Here is a 22,406-nt window from a genome sequence, read left to right on the forward strand (position 1 = left end):
CAGCCTCGAAGGGGACGACAAGGGGAATGCGCATACATAAATCGAATGCACGAATAAGTTGATTCCTGGGCAGCTTAAGGCAGCGATTTGCTATGCCCAAAAATCGATAAGGGTTGCCCACAAAATAGAATTGAGGAAAATGGGCAACGGAAAATGTCAACTAATTTTGAATGTCGAGCAACTGCAGCCAACGAGCTGACAAGAAGGCAGTCAGATGAGATGCTGCTCATACGCAGTGCGGGCCCACGGCGCAGCGGCTTGTCCCACATTCGGGCGGCTAGAAATCGGGGAGAAGCAATAAAACGCAATTCGGTCATAAAAATAGTCGAACGTCGAAACGAATAAGTGTGGAGACTGGGACATGCCTGGCCTAGCCTGGCCTGGCGGAGCAGCTAACAACTGCCCCTGGGCTGTCGTCCTGGGTCCGTCGTCTGGCGTCATGGCAAATTGCGAATTTTGCATATTGCCAGTAGCCAGTCAGTAGTTACCCCTCCCCAGCCCACCCACACCCTCTTCTTGCAGCACTTTTGGCTTGCTTTACTCAGTCTGTCGCTCCCTCTGGTGTTACCCGCAAGCGACCCTCTTCCCGGGGCCATTAGTCATTTGGCCAGGCCAACGCTTTGGCGTGTCGCCACTTTGCAGGATGAATGACCCCAGCACAGTTGCCATCACCCCACACCTTATGTCCCTCCCCGCCCCCCTCATGCGACGTCGACGATTTTCCGCAGCGGAAATTGCACACACGTCGCTGGCCAGCAACTATTTTCCATAGAAGACATTCATATCAGAGTTTGCCAGTCTACAAATCATCAAAACTAAAGTTTGTTTTTAAAACGAACTAAACAAGTCGTTATTTAGTTAAGTTAATAAAAATATATAAGTATTCTGTGAATAAATGTTTGCTTTTCAATCGCGCAAATATTTATAAAAACTGACAGCTTTTCATTTGTGCATTCGATTTTTATGAACATGCAAATGTAAATAAGATGATATATTCACCTTTACTTAACTGAATTTTTTCAATTAATATTTAAAAAAATATATCTTTGTATAAGTGTGAACATTGCATATACTTATATGTCGAATCTTGAAGTCAAAGCTTGCAGCCGACTTCACGACTGTCTGAAATCCTTTATAAACCAAGTTCAAATGAGAGTCAAGGGATCGAACCCTCCCCCACTGAAATATATACCTTTATTTTTGGTATATTAAACAAATATTTCTGTCATTATTGGCATATGAATGCCCTTTGGTTCAATTCTTATTTGGTTTTATAAAAGCTCATGCCCATCAGCTTAAACATTTTTCGTTTTTTGGCTTAAAATAATTATTAATTTTAATGCCGCGACGCATTAACAAATTGTGCACTCAGCCGAGCTGTTTGCCTTGTAATTTATACAAAAAATATTAAAAACCAAAATAAAAAAAACAAAACAGTGCAAAGATAAATATTTTTATTAAAATAGTAACTGTTGCTGCTTTTTTTTATTTTTTTTGTTGCTGCTGTTGTGGGCACATTGTGTATTTTATGCATTTCACGTTTAATTGATTTTTGCATTCGAGTGCATCAAAGATTCATGCATGTGCAATTAATGTCATTTGCGATATGCGAACTGTGCAGAGTGCAAACTGATATTTATGCATATGTATATTTCAGGTCAAAGATTTCTGATAAATTAACATTATTTATTGAAGTAAATTGAAGAACAATTGACAGAGCGTATTGTTGCATAGAGTTTTTAACTTTAATTAAGCTACAATTACATGGTTGGTGAGGGAAATGTTTAGTTGTTAATCCAAAACTTTGATAAAGGTTTTTCAGTTGGTAAACTGGTGCGAATTTTAATTGTAAAGATACAAAGCTTCATGGAAGCTAAATTCTACAAAAAATCTAAAATCTAAAGGTTGAAGTTCGAGTTAGAGATTAGTGTGAGCTGAAACTAAAATTAAAAAAATAATAAGAAATCTAATTGTAAATCTATAGTTAACCGTAGAAAGTTCTTAGCTATTTTATGATAATTATTTCATGTCATGTACATTATGTTCTGTTGGGTCTTTTCTGTCACACACTGGAATATCAGCTTGATATCTCTTGGTCCAGTCAGTCCCAGTCTTGACCCACAGCTGGAAAATAAAATGGGTTCCGCCGATATGGCAACACTTACACATAGCACAGAATTCAATACATTCGCAATCGCAATGCTGAAAATACAATTCGAAGAAGACGCACATGAATGTGTGTGTGTACATGTATACAGAAATTCTTGAAATTTGTGCTTGCTGCCCCAAACTCGTGGGCAGCCAAAACAGGTTTTCTTGAATAACTTCTGTGTTTTTGAACCGATCCTCACTAAATTTTCAACAGTTGATCTTATTGTACTATGGAATATTTGTGTATTCTCAAAAAGTCAAGTGCTTTTAAATTATTTCGATTGATTCGATTGGTCGACTGCATTAGTGGGCATTACACAAGCATTAACTTTTCAATATTAATGAGTTGCTGGGAATTTAGTTTAGTGTTGAAAACGTTATGGGAAAGATAAAAGCCACGTTTTTAAAATGCTCTTATATAAAAAAGTTTTGACAACATTTTTATAGTGGATCTTTAAAGGATTTTGTACAATTTAAATTCACTTTCTGCTCAAGTTACTACGCTCTAGGAGTTTACAATCATTTTTATACAATTTTTGATACAAATAGAACAAATGGGAGCTTCAAAATTTTTTGTATATAGCCTGTTAGTCTTACTTTTATTCGTCGATCTGTCAGTCCCAGGTTGTGATCAGTTTAAGTTTGCTTCGAGAGGAGGAAACTGCAATACTCTCAACCAGCGGCGTTCACCTGCGAGCGTGAACGGCTTTTCCGTGACACCCTCGAACAGGTCTCAAGTCGATGTTCGAGGGGGTGAGCCTGCGCCCCAGACACTTAGTGACAACTTTAGCCAAAACTCAAGCACCTATGATGAGGACAATGATGAATTTCACTTTCTAGTAACCGGCGGCTATCGTCGCGAAAATGATGTACTGGTTAAATATTTAGTTTCGGTACAACTTAATGAAAATTATTTATTCTTTGGCCAGAACCATCATTGTGGCGGCAGTTTAATATCTAAGACAGTGGTTCTAACAGCAGCCCATTGTATGTTTGTTAAGTATGTCGTCCCGGTTAATAAGAGCATTTCACATCTAATTCTGGCATTATGGTAGCCACAAAGCTCTCTCTAAAAATGATTTAATGGTAGTTGCCGGTACACCGCGTCGCTTATTGAAGACAAGTAACACCCAAGAAAGAAAAGTAAAAAAAATCATACCGCATCCAAAGTACACCACTCATGACGTACACGATGATATTGGCCTAATACATCTTAAAAGCGAGATGCAACCAGATGGAAGTTTTGTCGCCATTATACCCATAGCTGACGAGGATTCCCCTGCTGGATTGGAGTGCACAGTCATTGGTTGGGGTGCTATTTTTGAGGTAGCTATCTAACTGGAAAATATGAAAATTCTGAGTAAGAAAGGAGATTACAAATAGAATCAGATTGAGAAAATTGACTCCTTATAATAAGTTTAACGGCAGTGTAATAATACACGATTCTCATTCTTAGGGTGGCCCAATACCCGACGAGGCAGTCAGAGGCGATTTGATTATCCTTTCAGATAAGTTTTGCTATAACTTAAACGGTTTTGATGAAGGCATGATATGTGCCTCTAACCCGGCGGATTTCGAAGTGGACGCTTGCCAGGGTGATTCGGGTGGACCGCTATTTAGCGAAGGAAAAGTGGTGGGCGTTGTGTCCTATGGTAACGGTTGTGGGCGATTGAATTCCGCCGGCGTTTACGCCGATGTGTACTACTATCGCAAGTGGATAGAGCGTAATGCAGCAACGTGCTCATTGCCATCCTGGTTTCGGCTTCCACTGATCACGCTGGCAATGCACGCTCTGCGAGCTCACTGTCTTTAGAACGTGTGCTTGGGATCTCTTTAGATGCGATATTGAGTTGTACTCTGGCAAATATGAATATTCTGAGCACACCCTGGTAAAAACTATGTGTGGCTGCTTGAGAAAAGCTTTTTCATCCAATTTTAAACATTACAGTTTCTTCAGGAACAATTTATAACTTCAGCATGACTTTCCTTAACAAAGGAATCCTGTTTCAAATACAATTTTACATGGATATTACAAATAGAATCAGATTGACAGAATTGAGAGATGTATTTATAATTGACTCCCCATAATAAATTTACGACAATAAGCAGATTCTGATTCTCATTAAAAGTTGCATTCCTAAAGCAAAAATGCAAGATTTTGTCTAAATAATGCTTCAAAAGGTTGCAATAAAAGAAAGAATAGATTCTATACAAGTCGTTTAATAGAGAGCTTATATTGGACATATCTCTAGAATGTGATCGTAAGGAAAAGTCTGAATGTGTTTATGTGATTCGTTATTTCTAGTCCATGTTTCTAGAATGTTTCGATCATCCAGAATGGTGTACAAGTATACATTTCTGATAATTCCTCAGCTTGTCTGTCATTCAACATTTATGCTCGTAAATTGTTTTTGAATATCTTGATAAATGGTTTTTCGCTGAAACATGTTTTAATACATGTTTCAATCGACTCTCTCAGCTGGACGCCTCTCGTCATTTGGCAGTCGCTGCAGCACTTCACACACGCTCGTTAACAAACTCCGCCTGCCTGCCATTATGCTCCTCAATAAGCCACACCCCACACCAGCCCAACAACCGCCCACCATTTCACATGTAGGTCAAACTTTTGTGTAGCAAAAAGCGTTGCATACCTTTGGGCTGTCAATTTATTTTGCGCGCTTCTCGCACATTTCGCCTGCTGGTTTTTTGTATTTATGCTGATTCTCTGCTCGCTTCCCGCGGCTCCAGTCACGGCTTGGCACAAGCCTCCTGCCAGCGCGTCCTTGAAATTTATGCGTTCAACGCAGGCGAGGCGTGGCGTTGAGTGGAGCTCCGCGGCACAGGCTGGAGCTGGCCCATGGCGTGTAAAGCTCTCATTATGATGCTAACCACACACACACACACACACACCCACACACGCGCACACAAGGACTCTCACATTTCGGCAGATAAATGGCCATGCAAAACTAGAACTACTTACGCTTCTTCGGCCTGGCACTGGGCCAACGTGTAAGGCATTGTTTTGCCTTTTCGCCCAAGTAAATTAGGTCCGATAACGTGGCCACAGATCGGACCGGCCAGATAGTCCAAGGCAGCAATAACAAAGTCTGGCCAAATCTTAATGTGTGTGTGCGTGTGTTTTGGGACTGCCTTTGCAATTTTCAACTTGCGATTCCTTGTCGCCCAGCCATTTGTTTCACTGTACTTTGGCCACAGTTGACATCTGTAGCTTTATCGATTTTGTCATAATCGTTTGGCCAATTCGCGCTTATCTCCGGCTGCTTGTCAATCAGCTTAACAGCCGCCAGCCACAAGCATTGGCCCAGGCATCATTAAAATGACGCTCAGCTGAAAATGTTGCGTATACGCCGCGTTGTGCACTGAAATTATTCAGTACATGCGGCTGTCGAAATATTTTTGTGAACGCTTTCAACTCATAACTTCATGTCAATTTAATGGCAGCAGTTGCCGTCTACTACCTTCTTTTGCGTGCCAAAGCCAGATTATTGCAGTCATAAATTTTTATGATTTTCCATTGGCTGCAGCCAGCAGGCGTCGCGGGGGTAGGGGTTGCAAGGCTATTGCGTGGGAAAATGTGTTGCACACAACACGATTTTTATGCGAATTTAATAGCCTTGCAGATGCGGTGCAGAAAATTATTATAGCTATGCGCTACGTAGAACAAGAAAGACCGGACTTCTGCGGCATGCGGAAGATTAAATATCCTGGATGAGAGTTCGATTATACAAGAGCTTAATTTCTTACTGGTTATTCCCATGGAAGTCCGCCTTGAAAGGATGTTGTGGATCTGCTAGGCAAATAGAGAACTTTTCTACAATTTAATAAAATTATATAATATGTTCCGTATGCAGTCAAAGTTATTTTCAACCATGCGTTACACATCTCGTGTCTAAACGAATATACCCGCTAGCAGTTATACCCTGCAAAAGGCAAAAGGACATCTCGCTGTTACACAATTTTTATACGCCAGGCTACATTTGGTCGCTGCAGGCGTGTGGCCATTAAAAGTAAATTTAATAAAAAATAGAAAACTTTGGAGATGCAAAAAAAAAAATGACAGGAAACGTTAGGAAAAAGAGACGAAAACATATTGACATGCTGCCATCAATCACGCATGACAGGCAGTTCGTGGTAGGTGGGGGGCGTGGCAACCACGAAAAATTTATCAACAGAGCGCACACACAGCAGAGAGTAGCAACAGGACCGGAACAGAAGGCACAGAACACGGCAGGTAGCAGCAGCAGCAGTGGCAGCAGAAGTAATCTAATCCAATTACTCAACAATGGCAAACAAGCGGCGAGTGGGCGTGGGCGCAGCCCCCTTGGGCTGCGTGCGGGGCGCTAATGGACAACAACGAGCCGAAAGCAAAAAAAAAACAAGCGCAGGGAAACAGGAGCTGCTGCTCGCTGCTAGAAGGATATCACATGTCTAACGTTAAAGTTAAATAACCAAAGGCAATCACAAAGTATCAATAGCTCCAGGGCCGAGGGGGGCGTGCTGAGGTGGGGAGCTGGTAGAACATGTTAAGCCCGCAGGCGCATATTTACATTGTGCAGAGAGTCCTGGCAAATCCTTACATTTGATCATTAACTGGTAGCGAGTGCAAATCCTGTCAGCAGGCTCCAAATTGAAATTCGTGCGCATTCAATGAATTTTTGTGGGTTTGGACCCCATTGTTATCTGCCGGTCGGTCGATGCGGGGCTGCATATATTTCGAGCAGGATGTGGTCCGGCCTGCAGGACATGGTATTGACGAAATTATCATTTTTGTTGCTTCAATAAAATGACAAAGCAAACTAATATCGAACGGTCCTTTCGTGTCCTTTAAGCAGGCTTAGGCATGAAATTGAAAATGTGCCGCCACCCCCACAGAAAGCTTTTTGTTGTGGCTGCGCTAAGACGTGGAATGGGGGGGAGGAAGGGTGTGTGCTGGGGTAGTCGTAAGGGGGTATTCTTATGCTGATTGGATGTGGCCGACAGCCATGTTGTTGATGGGCTGTCATCGATGCGACTGACAAGGCACTAAACCAGCTGCAAATGCTAAAATCTTAAAGACTTGTTCATATTTATTCCCAGAATCAATTGTGAATGCAGAAAAAGCGGTGTCAAGGTTTTATGTGTAGGTTTATTCGGATGACAAGCAAAATCTAGTATATAAGCTTGCCCATTTTTCTGTCTGTCTGTCTGTCTGTTCGTCAAAACGCGTCAAGCTCGAAAACTACAAGAGATGGAGAATAATCGAGGAATATAGGAGCTAGAGCTATTCAAATTGGCATGTAGGTTCTTTAATGGCATGTAGAGATTAAAAATATATGACTAGGGATGCCTCCTTCCATTTCCCCAAGAATCTAGAGCCTTGCGCTTGACAGAATATACGATATTTATGCTTTACGGCAAAGCGGAAACAACGGATGGCAGTATAAGAGAAAGATAAAAAGATAAAAGATAGATAGAAAGATAATAGATAGATAGAAAGATAATAGATAGATATTCAGCTCGGAACAACATATATGTATATATATATATATATATATATATATATATATATATAAACATATATATACATATAGGTGGATGCCACGAAAGGGCGTAATATCCAGAATAATCATCGTGCACAAAATGTCTTAGTTAACAGTTTGTTGCAGGAACAACCCTTTTTACAAAACATCCATCAAATAACAATTATGCCGCCCAGAGTGCAAATATTTGTCATTGACACTTTGTAGTCAAATCGTTTATGCAAATATGCCAGAGTCAGGGCCAGAGCTGGAGCAAAGGATATCAAGGATTTCATTAGAGGCCAAGTGGACACGCCTTATCAAAGGCGGCGCACACACACACACTAATTTCAATATCAAAACCGCCTCAGGATACACTGCATTAATATTCACTTTCGGCTGGTTGCCTAAAACGAGTGGGCGTGGCATTGTTGATAAAGGGGCCGAGCTGCCGTTTAGTCCTGCGGGGATGATAGTCAGTGGAGAAGGGGGAAGGGGAGGGGGTCAGCTGCTGCAAAAGAGGCGACAAATTGAACAGCCCCACAAAGGCTAGCAGCCCATAACAAATCCTCAGACTACCTACACACACGAACACCCCCACACACACACACAGCTGGGGACATGGGCACGAGCCAAGCGCTGGGCAAAGGGTCAATTTGCTGCGCATCCAAAGGCCAAACGGGCAGCAGAATTTGCAACGGCCGAGCTTAAAATAGTTGAAAGCCAAAAGAGGCGACAAGTTAATAAACATTAGTTAGGGTGGACCAGCATATTTATAAACGCATTAGCAATGCATCACTTGATCAAATATTTTAAACGGGTTATCTCTTCTTTTTTTTTTTAAGTTATGTTAACAGAGTTTCGTAGCTGTGGAAGTTGATGAAAGTTCTGCGGGGCATTTGGCTGAGCTTAAAGAATTTCATGGAATAGTTAGTTAAGGCAGCTGGCAAACGAGCAGCTTGAATATTAACACAAATACAAGTCAAAGTCAATGTTTTGGCAACGCTTCAGCTCGGCCAGGAGCTGTTACACTGAAAGAAATTGTCGGGCATTAATTAACTAAAATATTAAATAATATGTTTCTTGACTAAGTAAAGCAGATGAACAGGGCTTTTTTCTAATTAAGACAAGAAGAAATGCCATTGAATATAATTTTGTTAATTTAGCTGTACTCAAGAAACAAGTTCTTCTTTTCTGTCAGTGTAGCTGCAGTAGATGTACTCCATGTATATATATTTGGGAAAATGAAATGGGCAAAATGTTGAAAAATGTCAGCTGCACATGGGTCAGAGGCAGCTCATAGTTGCCGCAAGAGCCTCAGAAGTCAGGACTCCGCCAGTGTGGACCTTGTGCATGTGAAGTGTGTGTGCTGACACCAATAGGCGACCGCATTGTAGGGAGGAGTGGAGGGAGGGCCAGTTGCAGCTGGCGGCTGTTGCACTTGTCAACATGCACTGACAGCAAGTCAGAAAAAAAAAGAAAGAGAAAAACTTGTAGAAGCAGCCAAGCAACAGCTGGAAGTTAAGTTAAGAGCCAAGAGCCAGACCCGCGCCAACAATTGAAGTTGAGGTCGCAGTCAACAATTGGCAATTGCACAGTTTGCGGCTAAAAGATGTTGCCGGCAGCATTTGACCCGCTTTTTAGCTCAACTCGAACGCATAAATGGCTTTTAAGCAGCTTTATGACTGTGGCGATTTGTTAACTTCATGTTCCATTCTCTGGCAAGTTATTCATGTAAATTACTTGCAGTGGCAACTTCTTTCATGCTTTCTAATTAAGTCAGTAATTTAAAAGTGTCGAGCGTGTTGGCCAAGCAACTTTTAGCCAGCTCCGCTTGACTGCATCTGCATTGCTGCTGCTGCTGACTTACAATTTGGCCGGGCAAAGTTTTCATTTGTTGCAGCAGCAGTAGCAGCAGCAGCAGCAGCAGCACCCGCAACAAACGACACCAAAACGTAGCGAGTAAAACAAATAAGATTAGACTAATCGAAAGTGCACGACTAGCAGATACCCAGGGGCAAGCGAAAGCGACGAGCTAGTCTTCACATTCTAGCTGATTTTATTTACGTGCATACTCATAAATATATACACAATTGCAGCATTTGTGATTCCTCTTCTTTTCTTAGCCAAACATTATGCGAAGCAAATGCATTATGGAAAAACTTCGATCCTTATCCAATCCAAAGCACGAATATGGTGTGGATAAACCAAAGCTAGAGACTATAAGAGAATGCTGTAAATTATATTTATGAATATACAATTTATACGAAATATACGTATTTTCTGTGAGCAAAAAGAACTACATTCTAGCTCTTATAGTCTCTGAGATTGATGGACAAACATATTTAGATGGACTCGATTGTTGATGCTGAACAAGAATAAATCTATACTTTATCGGTTCGGACATATCTGCTGCTGCTTGTGACATACATATACGCAATACTCCGCGCTTGCCCAATTCCTAAGGTATATGAAAAGAAGAAAAGCAAAAAGCAGCAAGCGGAAATGTTAACAACTACTTTGACATTTGTGCTGTGCGTGTGTGTGTGTGCATGTATTTGTGCTGTTTGCCAAGTTGAAATTACTTAAGTGCCAGCGCGACGAGCCGTATGAATGCCAAACCGAGTGACTGAAACGGCAATCAAATGAAAAACGAACAACAGCAGGTGTGTGTGTGGGTGTGTGGGTGAGTGTGTTTATGTGTGTGTGCGGCTCGAAGTTGGACCTTAGATTAATGCCCATGCATTAGAGAGTATTATGAAGGACTTCACACTGCGGACAACCCGCTGCGGCTAAACTAGCGTGTGGCAGTGGGGCAGCACACACGCAGCCACACACCCACACACTCATATACACACACCCAACAACAATACGAATGACTGTAACAAGAGCTGTGCAGTGTCAGTTGTAACAAAAGTTTAGGCCGTCGCAGCGAGGCGTGAAGGACAACTAAGCCACGATGAGCGCAGAATGAAGAAAAATAAGGGTAAGAGCATAGCTAGCGACTGCCAGATACTCTACTTGAAGTTGTGAATATATAAAACAGGCAAAATCTAAATAACTACAATAGTGGGAAAGAAATCGGCAGGAGTTATATCGAATAATTCAAGGTCAGGGTGTAGAAAAATGTAGGACTTATTTATAGAATTTTGTCGGAATTGTCAGCAAATACCGAAACTAAATTTAATCCAGTGAGAAAGCCCCTTTAAAGAAGTCAAAAAGACAACGAAAGCTAATACGACCCTCTGCTACACACGCTACAGAGTGTAAAAAAAAAACTATAGCATACTGTTCAGCGCACGCCTCTCGCATGTCAGTGGCTCGGGCCACAACAAAAATGTGACTTGAATTTGTTGTTACATATGCAGTTTTTGTTGTTATTCTTGTTGTTGTTGTTATCGTGCCCCCAAAAGGCAGAGACAGAGAGCCGCAGAGATACATAGTTGGCAACTCAACTGCATTCAAATTGCACAAGTCAGTCCGTGAGGCAAGACGAACACAAAAACAAATACGAATAGTCCAAAAGTTGTTTGGTTTAGTCCAACTGGAGTTGGCTGAGCGTATGCAGGCAGCATAAGACCTTAAGACCGAGTTGACTTTTTGGCAGTTGCCACCGAAATAAAAGGCAATTTATTTGCTCGCATGCAAAAGTGCTTTAAACAAATGCATAACTTTCGTGCAGCCACACTTTAAGCTTTGTGATGAAAAACTGTCTTTGTCAGATTTTGTGGACAAAGTCCCGAATTTACACCCTGCCCAGCTGTGCGTCACTTTGATTTGCGTCTCTATCAAGGAACCGACTCGCTGCCTTCTCTCTCAGAGCCCGCCCCAGTCCTGCACTTTATCTATATTGTCACTGGCTGCTGCTTTTATTGTCTCTATTCGGATTTTTATTTTCAGGTTTTTTTTTTCGGTTTTTTTTTTGTTGTGCGTCCTGTGCAGACTGTCCTTAATAGCCTTGAGGTATGCATTAATTACTGTGACCATAAAAAGCGTCTCGGTCTGCCGGGCAACGTGCGAATTGCAGTTGAGCGCATACTCGCCAGATCCTTAGACCTTTTACTTTGTATTACATTTTCCATTTTATGGCCGTAGACTATTGTTCTCGCCTACGTTGGCCCATCTATATCTCCAGCTCTGTCTCCTTTATGCATTGTTTTCATTGTAATCAACGAAATTTGCTGCATAGTTTATATCTCTTAATGCTTCACTCGCACCCTTTCGATCTCGTTGGCTTTTCCTTACTCGTTGCTTGCTTGCTTTAATGGAGCTCTGTCTATTTTATGTTCTTTTCATTTTTCTTACTTTATCTTATGCTTCGTTACCCTTGGAACTAGTTTTTTCCTTAGCTCTCGTTGGCTTAAGTTATTCGTTGCATCCTTTCTCGCTGATTTTCGCTCACGTTTGCTCTGATTCTACTCGCTATCGTTGCTATCGTTATTTTTTACACTCGTTGCTTTCAGAAATAGAGTTCTTTCTCCTTTGTAGTTTCTATCACTCACTGACTGTTTCATTCTTTTTCGCTCTCCTTCTTGTACTCGCTCTTTTTTCCTCGCTCTCGTTGCTTTTGCTCAACTCGTTGCGCTGACACTTATTGGGTTTTTTCTACTCGCTGTTAGAAATTTAGGTCTGTCTCTTGAATAATATATAAATTTAATTCTTATTAATCTTAAAACGTTTTTCCTCGCGCTCGACTCGTTGCTATCTCTCGCTCTCGTTAGTTTTTCTCTACTCGTTACTCGCCTTATCAAACTTATTTCTATCTCTTTTATATACATATTGACTGTATTTAACGAAATTTGACTCATAGTTTATGCAACTAAATGCTTGACTCGCTCGCTCTCGTTTTTCATAAATTGCTGCTTTGAAATGGTACTTTATGCCAGCATCTGGCAACACATGACAAACTCATGTTGAAAGCTCATTTATTTTATGGCAGCGCTTAGGCAGACATATGCGTACTGCCAACCGCAGCACCTCCTCCCACGGCAACCCACAGTTTCAGCCCCCTTTTTGAGCCTGCTCCCCTGCTCTAGTTATTTGACACGCTTTTCAGGCTAAAAACAAAAAACAGGCCAGACTACAGCTTGCTGTTGCCGCATTCATTACATTGTTTGTTGTCGACACACTCACACACACATACACCTATTTATCAACTCACCCACACACGCACTACATAATTGCGCTGCAAAGAAAAGTCGTTGCCTACTTGTTGGGTTTATTTTTTGGCACAACCCACACACAAAAATATTCAAAGTGTCTCGCCATATCAACTTTATTATGCGCGCCAAAAAGTTGCAAAATTAACAGACAACTCCCTTAATAACACCCGCAGCTCGCCCCAAGCTGACACCCTACCCCCCCCCCCCCCCCCCCCCTCGCACGACCACTGCCATGCCCCTGTCAGCTGCTGCTGCTGCTTCTTCTTCTTTGCCGCAACTGCAGGCAGCGCACAACAAAAGCTAAAAACCAAAAACAAAACTGTTTCAATGTCCGCCCCTTTGCAAGTGTTGATGTGTGTGTGTGTGTGTGTGTGTAAATGTGTGTGTGCTTCACCTTGTTTATCTCATTTTCGCTGTTGTTGTTGTGTCCTCTTTTAGCACCAACAAAAAAAGAAAACAGAAATCCAGCCTCAATTCGCTTGGCATCTTTTTGGGCGCTTGCAGCACGATTTTGCGTGCCTGTTTCTTGCCGTATATGTGTGTGTGTAAGTGTGTACGCTTATGTGCTGCTGCTGTGTAAGTATATGTGCGCCGGTGTGTTTGTGCGTGTGTGTGTGTGTTCATCTGTGTGTGTGTGTGCGGTGCGTATTACGTTGTGTTGCGTTACGCGCAGCTACTCGCTGTCGGCTGCTGCGCGCCTGGTGTAAATGATTTAACGTGTGTGGGTGTAACGCACACAGACACAGCCCGTTAGCTCGCGTGTGTGGGTGTGTGCGCGATTTGGAGGCTGTGCGTTTGTATAAGTTTTAGGCAGCAGCATGTTGATGTTGGTATGAAATATCGTTAGCAACATGTTGGTCAACTATGTTGCAACTACTGTTGCTGAGGTGTGCTTGGCTGCAGATATATTCAGAAATGTAGTATGTGAGGCAGGCACAATGAAATGTTTCCAGCAACATGGTGCCAACTGTTTTTATGTTTGCTTAGCTACAGATATATTCAAATACTTTACACACATGTGAGACAGACAGGCAGGCAGACAGGCAGACTCAAATGTTGCTAGCGCTATTTGATGATATAGATACCTTGCTCATATGAGAGTCAGACTGTCAGACAGACGGAGGGACAAACAGTTGGCAATTTTAAGCTGCTTAGCGGCGCAGGCTGAGTTGAAATTTTCATTAAAATGCCAGAGGTGAATCCGCAAAGCAAATCCTTTTGGCAGCGACGGCAAATGAGCAGCCGCCAGTCTAACGAGTGGCTGCGGCAACAGGAGCTGTCGAGCAAACAAAGATCAAATCTTATCGGCAATCATTTGATGCGCACTTGAGCGTTGCCCCAGTAACTACAACAACAACAACAACAACAACAGGAGCAGCAACAACACAAGCAGAACAAGAATAACGGCAACATAATGAGCTGTAGCCCAGGCAGGTGGGCAGCCGTCTTATCAAAAAGGATGCTTAGCATAGGGACTCTGTCTCGAACTGGGGCGACATCGTCATGGAAATTCTTCATTAACTCAACCTGGGCGAGGGCGAGCTGAAAGAAGTTTATGTTATTAAGAGGCGCAGCTGGCTGGGCGTTTCTCCGTTGCCATGTTGCCAGGGGGCAGGGGGATTGGGGGCGGCAGCTGTTGTTGCCGCTGATGCTGCTGCTGCTGCTGCTGGGCGCATTTGTATATGTTTCACTTGACGACTGCGAGATAACGGTAAATGAATATGCAGCAATTTGCACGCCCACATAATGAGGCAGGGGAGAGGCTGAAATAATAACAGCAACAACAACAACAAAAACGACGACTAACAAAAGTCGATAAACATAAAGCCAGGCGGAAAGCGAATAGCAGTAGCGCCCAGATAAGTATGCTACACTTGCCGGCGGCTCAAGAGAGTGCGTGTGTGTGCGTGCGTGTGTGTGAGTTACTGCCTGCATATGTGCGTGCGTGTGGGTGTGTGTGTGTTTGTGCTGGGAAAGTAAATTAAAACGATTTTAATTACGGTTGCCAAGACGATGAATGAAAATGTCAACGCTGAAGGAGTAGCAAACAGCAGCATCAGTTTAAGCCTGAGTGGGCGCAGCAGGTGGGCCCAATGGAGAAAGAGTGAGAGAGAGAGAGAAAGAGAGAGGGAGAGAGAGAGATAGAGCTGAAAAAAAAGAGGCAGAATGTTGAAAAACGTTTCACTGTTGCCAATGCTACACAACAGCAGTGTGAATTATTGCACGTGTGTGTGTGTGAAGCCTCTTACTTAAAAGCTTCATTCGAGATTTTCATTTGAGCCGCAAAAAGCAACCAAAATACAACAAACTAGTAAAAGTGCTTTATCTAGTTGGGACAGCATGACTAGATGATATCCTTTAGCCAGCGAGCAGCTGATATTGCAGATATTTGATGCGTATATAGACAAATACACATACACACACTTTGTTTAGAGGCGACTATCTATTCTTAAAACATGCTTTAATATCTTTGGTTCTTATAGCTTGATCTTTATGAAAATTGTAGAACTGTAGAATTGTAGAATATTCTGAATATATGTTTATCATACGAGAGCCCAATACTAGACCTTTTGTAGGAAGATGCATTGAATATGCTTCCTTCTGCCTATTAGATATTTAGTACAGGGTATCAAAATTGTTGCCAAGCGTTTGAATTGCTGTTGCTGCTGTTGTCGTTGTTGTTGTTGCTGTTGTTGTTGTTGGCTACTCAAAGCAACAGCAAAGTCATGGCCAAGAGCAGCAGCAGCAGCAGCAGCAGCATCGGCAAAAACCTTGGCAAATAAAAGTGTTGAGCGTTTGGGCTGGCTGCAGCTCAGAGCTAAACAAACAGCCGCCATTTTTATGAAGCGCTTTTGTTTTTCTTTTTACTTTTTCGTTTCTCGTTTAGCTTCTGGCCGCCTTACACCCTTCTGCTTTTTACACCTTATTAACGGTTTCTATGGCAGAGTTTGTGCCCGTGTGGCAGGCGTGAACATTTTTGCTTTTTAAAAGCTAAAAAGCTGCACAAGCCACACACCCAAAAAAAAAAAACAAAACAAAAAGAAACTGTCGCACGCTGATTAACTTGACACCGTTTGGAAGGGGTGGCCAAGTGGGTGGGGTTGCACTTCCTGGGGGAATCAGGCGAGCTGAAAGGTATGCTGGCTTTTTCATGCAGCTGACAGGCAACACCTGTCGCCGCCTCAACCCCACCACCCACCCACCCAGCTGCGGCTGCGGCTGCGGCTGCCAAACCGCGCTGACATTTCCTTTGGCTCACCGCTGACGTTTTGCCTTGACGACGCTTGCAAAAGTCAGCTGCCACCCTCTGCGGTTGCCTCGTGTCTACAAATATCATTTACTTGCAACATGCAGCTTCAAGTTGCCAATTTGACAAATGCTTTAACGAAAGTCAAGCCATCTATATGCTACGTAACTATGGTATTTGGGCGTTGTTGACTATAAATTGAAGAGCTTTAATCAGGCAGGCTGTTCAAGCTCGTGTTAAAATACTGTTACCGGTTACCTGTTACTGCAACTAGGGTAACCTATTCTCCAAATTGAAGCATATGGGAACTCTTTACACATTGAGAATTCTAAATAAGAAACGAAGACATATTAACTTAGACACTGGCATAAATAAGCGACCTGAATGATGTAACGATTAATTTGATTTAATTTTATTTTAAAGTCAATTTTGACATTCCCAAAACAAGTAGGGCAAGTACAGCTCGATTAGATATCTGTTTAATTTATTGGTGCTAATTATTAAAACTTTCGATTGTAAGAGATATATTTGTACAGGTTTTTGGTGGCGCTTGGCTTGCAATTCACTTCAAAAAATTCATCGCTGACACAGAACTTTGAAGAATTTAATATTCTATGCTTTTCTGTTGGTTGTGGCTGCCAACAGTGAAGGACAATATTTTATTTAAAATTTGTAAACTACAATTTAATTAACTAAATCAAATTAAGGGCAAAAAACAAGGTGTGCAGAATACTGAAAAAAACTAATATACTCTAGACATCTTCTTGCTTCTGAGCTGTTTTTGAACAAATCTTTTGACAAAATAATAGAAGTCTTAAGCCAACCGAAAACATTTTGTGTGTCACACAAAATTTGAATTGGCTTGGAATTTGCTTGAAGGAGTTTTTCTGTAATAAGCGAAGTACACAAGATATTTCTTCTCCTGGTCTGCTTCTTTTTTATCTCATTGTCATTATTTTAAATATTTCTACTACTCTTTGTTTAAATATCAAAGAGTATATGTTGATATATTGAAATAAATGAGTTAAAACAATGACTATGGAGCTGGGCATAAATCAATAGCAAAAATGTATCTTTAGAAACATGCGAACACTTTAGGCTCTCCTTTCAGTCTTAGGATCATAATTCAATTGAATATATAAATTGGAAATCTCAGTAAAATAGTTAACTCTTCTTCCGCAGCTGGCAAACTCTACTTTAAGTTAGTTAACTTTCGCCACAAGCCCAGCTGCATATAAAATAAGGCACAAATATTTAACGCGCTGACAAAATGTAACAGTTTACTCAAAACATGTTGACAGCTTAACAAGGACCCTTTAGCACCTCCCCCCGCGCTCTCTCAGCCAACCAGCAGTGGAGTCCCCCGAAGTGGCTGGTGTAAACTTTGGGGAACAACTGAAACAGTTTTCTAGAGTTTCTTCACAGCTGCAAACTTTGCGTTGCATTTCGATGCGTTTTAATATGCGGCAAGCGCTGCGCGACATGTCAACCAGAGTGTCAGCCAAGGTGACGACAAGGCAGCTGACAGAAGGGACGGGGAAGGGGTGCAGGGAAGAGAAGTATAACAAACTGCAGCTGAGTCGGCATGTTTGCATAATGAGATGTAGCAGATAGAAGAGCATAAACAGGCTTTGAAGGACCCTTTGAGAGGATGGCACAAAGTCAAGGTCAGTGAACTTTTTCCATTTGTTTGGGCTGCAAAAGGATTAAGAACAGTTAATACCAATGAACAGGCACCGTTAAAGGACTTAATAAGATCCTACTGTAATACTCACTTAAAACATAGTCTCTACTTTTTGTGCGTGCTGGTCAAATAAGTGGGCACAAAGATTTATTATTTGCAATGTCTGGCAAAGGTTGTGTATAACTATTAAGAGCTACGGCAACGTCTGTAAGCTCCTTAAACGTATCTCTTGGCAGATATGGCAAAGGATTAAATTTAGGAAATGTACCCTCATAAGATCACTTTTAACAATCCTTTAAATGGATGGCAGTTCAAGCTTAATATACACAAATATCACGAATATCAAATATCGGCAAATGATAAAATAACATGCCTTCCAATCGGAACTCTTAGAACTCATCTGTACATTAGGAAGCCTAACAAATTATCATTCCCAAAGACTGGCAAGGGTTGTGTATAACTATTAAGAACTCTGGGAAAATCTTTAATATTCTTTAAAAATTTCTAAAAATTTGGCTTGTGGCAAATGTAGCAAAGGATATAAATTTGGGCATAATCATGGATAAGAACATTTTTATATACTTTCCTTAGATTGAGTGTGAAACTCAATACAGAGATTGCATAAAGTCAAATGACAAGCTAAACATGTCGAAAGAAACTCTTAGAATTCATTGCAATCCTTTAGATTGTCTGTCATTTATTGAAACTAGATATACCATATTCTGGCACATAAAAAGCAGATCTCCCACAATTTATCTATTTGCAGAGGTTGCAAAAAACTCAACGTTTTTTAGCTTAACAAATATTTACAAATTTATGGCACACAACAAATAAATATGACAACAATTTACCTGGACAAAGTTTACCGATTTTTCCACCTTTCTTTTTATATTTCTACTTTTTTTGGAGTCTGGCGACGCCGATGCCCGGCTCTGGGCGCAAGTGTTGGCCGTTATCGGGGCCACAAAATGTTAATGTTTTTTCTGTTTTGGATATCGGTCAAAATGCCGCCAACTTTGCGCATAAAATTCAATTACGATTGCGAGCATAAATTTGAACACTTTGCAAAAGGCGTGCGCGGCATTTTTACGAGCAGCATTTGATTTGCCACATTTTGTCTTATCGCTGTTATCAGTCGCAGGCTGGCCATAAAATTAGCCCCGTCGTCACATTAAAAGTTAAGCAGTTCGAGCTGCTTTGTGCCAAATTTCCAGCATACCAGTTTTTTATTTTATTTTGTTGTCTTATCTTGGCTGGGCTCAGTTTCTGTTCGCTGACACTTTCACGCGCCAAAGATACGAGTTACGAACTCGCTTCAGATACGTAACGAATGCTTGAGATACTTGTTACTACTGTATGTTGTTTGTACTGGAGCCTGGCCAACCGTTGCAGTTGAAAGCGCGCAAGGAACTGTTTTGTGTTCAGGCATTTTGTTGACTCTAAACGCGAAACTTGGCGCTGTGGCTGGCCACCAAACTTGGCATCCACCAGGACGCATGCGCTGGATGGCTGTCGGTCTTCCAGGCTGGCCTTTTGTTTACTTGGCCATGCAACTGGTGGTTGCCACTTACAACAAGAAGAGCAACAACAACAATTGGCAGCAGGTCCTTGCTGCTGTTCCCAATGGGCAGCCATATGTGACGGCTTTGACTTTGGGACGACGTTGTCGTGACAACTTGATTTCTTTGTAATTTGGCTCGACCCCAGAGGTTTTCATTTCAAATTGCTTTAAATTTAATGAAATTGTATTTTGATTTAGAGCTGCCTTTGGCAACCTTTGAACTGTGAGCATGGAAACTCAATGCCGTATGCCTAGTCGACGCAGCGTTTATCTAATTATGGCACAGTTTAGCGACGCATTGCATACTTTTCAGCAGCTGAGCTGGGTCGCTGGCCAACCGAATGACATTACAGCAAATCCGCTTAGTGCACAGCTACAGAAACAGATACAGAGACAGATATAGATAAATTTACAGATGCACATACAGATACAGATACAGTTACATGGGCATTGTTTATGCAAGCGCATTAAGCTGAGACTCAGTCTCGGACTGTGATAGCTATGCAGATACAACAGATTCAAGAGATACTCTCAGCACAGATGCAGCCGCACCCTCATCACACCCACAGGACTTCACAGCCTGTTGCTGCCTCGTTGCGGTTTGCTTGGCTGCTTAGTGCATTAGTCGATGGCACAGACCTCAACAGATTCACAAGATATACTCGAGTTGCTGTTGTTTGGTGGGCGTGTCGGCATCTTTAAGCCAAACAGCTGCCCGGCAACGGTAACTGGGCCTCAAAAGAGTCAACCAAGCGCTAAATACGTAAAAGATACTTACATGCAAAAGATACTTACATGCAAAAGGTACTTAGATGCAACGAGGCGGCGGCTTTGTTTTCCTCCAGTTGCCAGGCGCACGAGTAGCTCATTACGCACACACACGCACACACGCACACACGCACACACAAACACACAGTCACAGGCAGAGATACACAGTAGCTGCCCAGCCAACGTTTACCTGTCAGTCATGTGTAACTCAATGCCAAATTGATATCGTATCTCATAGATACGCGTACGTGCGCGCACATAAAAAAAAAGCTAATAAAATCTTGCGTTAGCATTTTTCGTGATTTTTGTGCACACTTGCCGAGGGTTTTATATATTTGCCACGGATGAGGCGTTCCAATAGGAACTATCCGAAAACGAAAGAAGAAATTTTAACTTCTCCAAAGTATGATAAAAAAAGTGTATTATAGATTTGTGCAATTGTATGTAATAGTCTGTAGGAAGGTTCTTGACTTATATAAAGTGTGCATATAATTTTAATCCGTCGGGATAGCCGTATGACTGTAGATCTGTCAATGGATTGATATGCATTGATATGCAATGTCTATACGTCAGCCCAGAAAGTCAAATCTAAAATATCCATCCTACATAAAACGCAGATAATGTTTGTCATTGATTGTCGAAATCTCACCCCATTACCTTAACAATTCAAAGTTTTAAAAAGGTTTTCTTAAGCAGATTTGGAAGAATACCAAGGCCAGAGCAAATTTCTTTGGTATATAGATTTTCGTATACCATATAGAGATTACATAAGCATTGGATACCTCCCCAGTTGTTCCCAGTATTGGATACAAACAGAACACATTCTATACTATCTGATTGTTGACCTTTAACTTCTTTAAGCTAACAACATATCTGAGTATACAAATATGCCCCACAACTGTTTTATATATTCAAGGGTATTTAAATTTCGGCGTGCCGTAGATAGCTTTTCTTGCTTGTTTTTATATTTCAATGTCGGGCGCAATTTTCTTTTTATTTGCAATACATTTTATTGTTTATTTAGCGCATTGTTTAAAGGCGAATTGTGCTTGTTGTTGTCGTAGGTTGCGCTCTGATTTAATGGCCGTAAATTGAAATTGGGATTTTTCGCTGGCGAATATTGCGAAAAATGTTTTCAAAAAGATTTCAAAGCAGCAGATGAAATGTCTATGTTGATGGAAACGTCGGCTGAAGTTGACATTCAATTTAGTTGCCCAGGCAATGGTTAAATTTGCCCCGAAATGTGTATCGAATTCAAGGAAAGTTTGTAAATGAAATTATTTAAAAGAATATTTCTAAAGGATATTTCCAAAATAGACTAGTGAATGTGCTATGTTAGTCAAAAATTACTTGTATACCTTTGTAAAAAGGGTATCATAATTTTGTACAAATGTGTTTAACAGCCAGAAGGAAGCATATCCGACCTCATATATTCCTGAACAAGATCAATAGCCAAGTCGATCTAGCCACATCTGTCCGTCCATCTGCCTGTCTGTCTGTCCGTTTGTCTGACCGTCATTCATATTTATATACGCGTCGTTCTTACAATCTGTTAGAGCTAGAGACTGAAAATCAGAATGTGCGTCCACCTGAAACATTATGAGCTCGTTTCCGATAATCGATAACTATCCCCCTTTCCAAGCAATCGATAAAAATCGATATCGAATCCCCATTTTGAGCAAATCTCTTAACAGCCAGAATCACCAAGTTTATCATGAAACTTCTATAATAGACATACAAATCAAATATCTTTAATTTTAACAGCAATTAGGGTATTCCCTAGTCAAGCACTCCCAACAATTCTAATCTTACTTATTATTTTTGATGTACAAAAACGTTTGCAGTTTGATAAATTGATGTTTACAAAGTTTCATTTTAGTTCGATTTAATCAAATAAATGTCTGCATATATTATTTTAAGCGGGGCTACCCGGGTTTCACCACACCCGACTTTTGCAATACTTTTGCACTTCAGCTCGGTAAGAAAAACAAAATAACAAAATTCCATTTAGCGTAATAAATTGAAATTTCTCAGTTGCAAACGGAAATTTGATTTGTTTTCTAATAAACGGCATTTATTTTACTTATATAAGTCGCATATTTCCTGCGTCTGTAAAATTCAATTGCCAAATTGATTTCAACTTTTTGCCCCACTCTTTTTTTTTGCGCACACCACGCCCTAACGTTGGCCCGCCCCCGCGGCGCTATCGAAAAAAGACAGCCTACAGCCGCGCTGAGCCGCAGATAATTGAATGATTTGAATTTTTATATTGAATTTTTCGGGGCATTACATGAGCGGCTTTTCATATTTTTTT

At 41.3% G+C, this 22,406-nt stretch overlaps 2 protein-coding genes across 4 annotated transcripts in view; both read left to right on the forward strand.

The window, feature by feature from the left end:
- LOC115767668 (protein sprint) overlaps positions 1–22,406 on the forward strand; it is a 267,104-nt gene that overhangs the window by 115,502 nt on the left and 129,196 nt on the right. The gene's annotated exons all lie outside the window — the stretch shown is intronic.
- Positions 2,686–4,246, forward strand: LOC115767670 (trypsin alpha-3-like). Of its 3 annotated transcripts, XM_030711961.1 has the most exons (5): positions 2,686–3,020; positions 3,081–3,151; positions 3,207–3,477; positions 3,608–4,040; positions 4,100–4,246. In XM_030711961.1, exons 1-4 carry the CDS (start codon positions 2,706–2,708, stop codon positions 3,962–3,964), a joined length of 1,014 nt encoding a protein of 337 aa, XP_030567821.1. In that variant the 5' UTR covers positions 2,686–2,705; the 3' UTR covers positions 3,965–4,040; positions 4,100–4,246. The 3 variants fall into 3 exon arrangements, with proteins under 3 accessions (XP_030567821.1, XP_030567820.1, XP_030567822.1); XM_030711960.1 differs by having other exon boundaries at positions 2,686–3,151; XM_030711962.1 differs by lacking the exon at positions 2,686–3,020 and having other exon boundaries at positions 3,121–3,138.

Source organism: Drosophila novamexicana, unplaced genomic scaffold (assembly GCF_003285875.2).
Source record: "Drosophila novamexicana strain 15010-1031.04,08,12 unplaced genomic scaffold, DnovRS2.1 tig00001433-arrow-arrow-pilon, whole genome shotgun sequence".
Lineage (NCBI taxonomy): Eukaryota > Metazoa > Arthropoda > Insecta > Diptera > Drosophilidae > Drosophila > Drosophila novamexicana.

Coding starts and splice junctions, on each gene's coding strand:
- LOC115767670 (XM_030711960.1), top strand. CDS start 2,706: ATGGGAGCTTCAAAATTTTTTGTATATAGCCTGTTAGTCTTACTTTTA. Junction 3,152..3,206: donor GCCCATTGTATGTTTGTTAA/GTATGTCGTCCC, acceptor GCATTATGGTAG/CCACAAAGCTCTCTCTAAAA. Junction 3,478..3,607: donor GTTGGGGTGCTATTTTTGAG/GTAGCTATCTAA, acceptor TCTCATTCTTAG/GGTGGCCCAATACCCGACGA.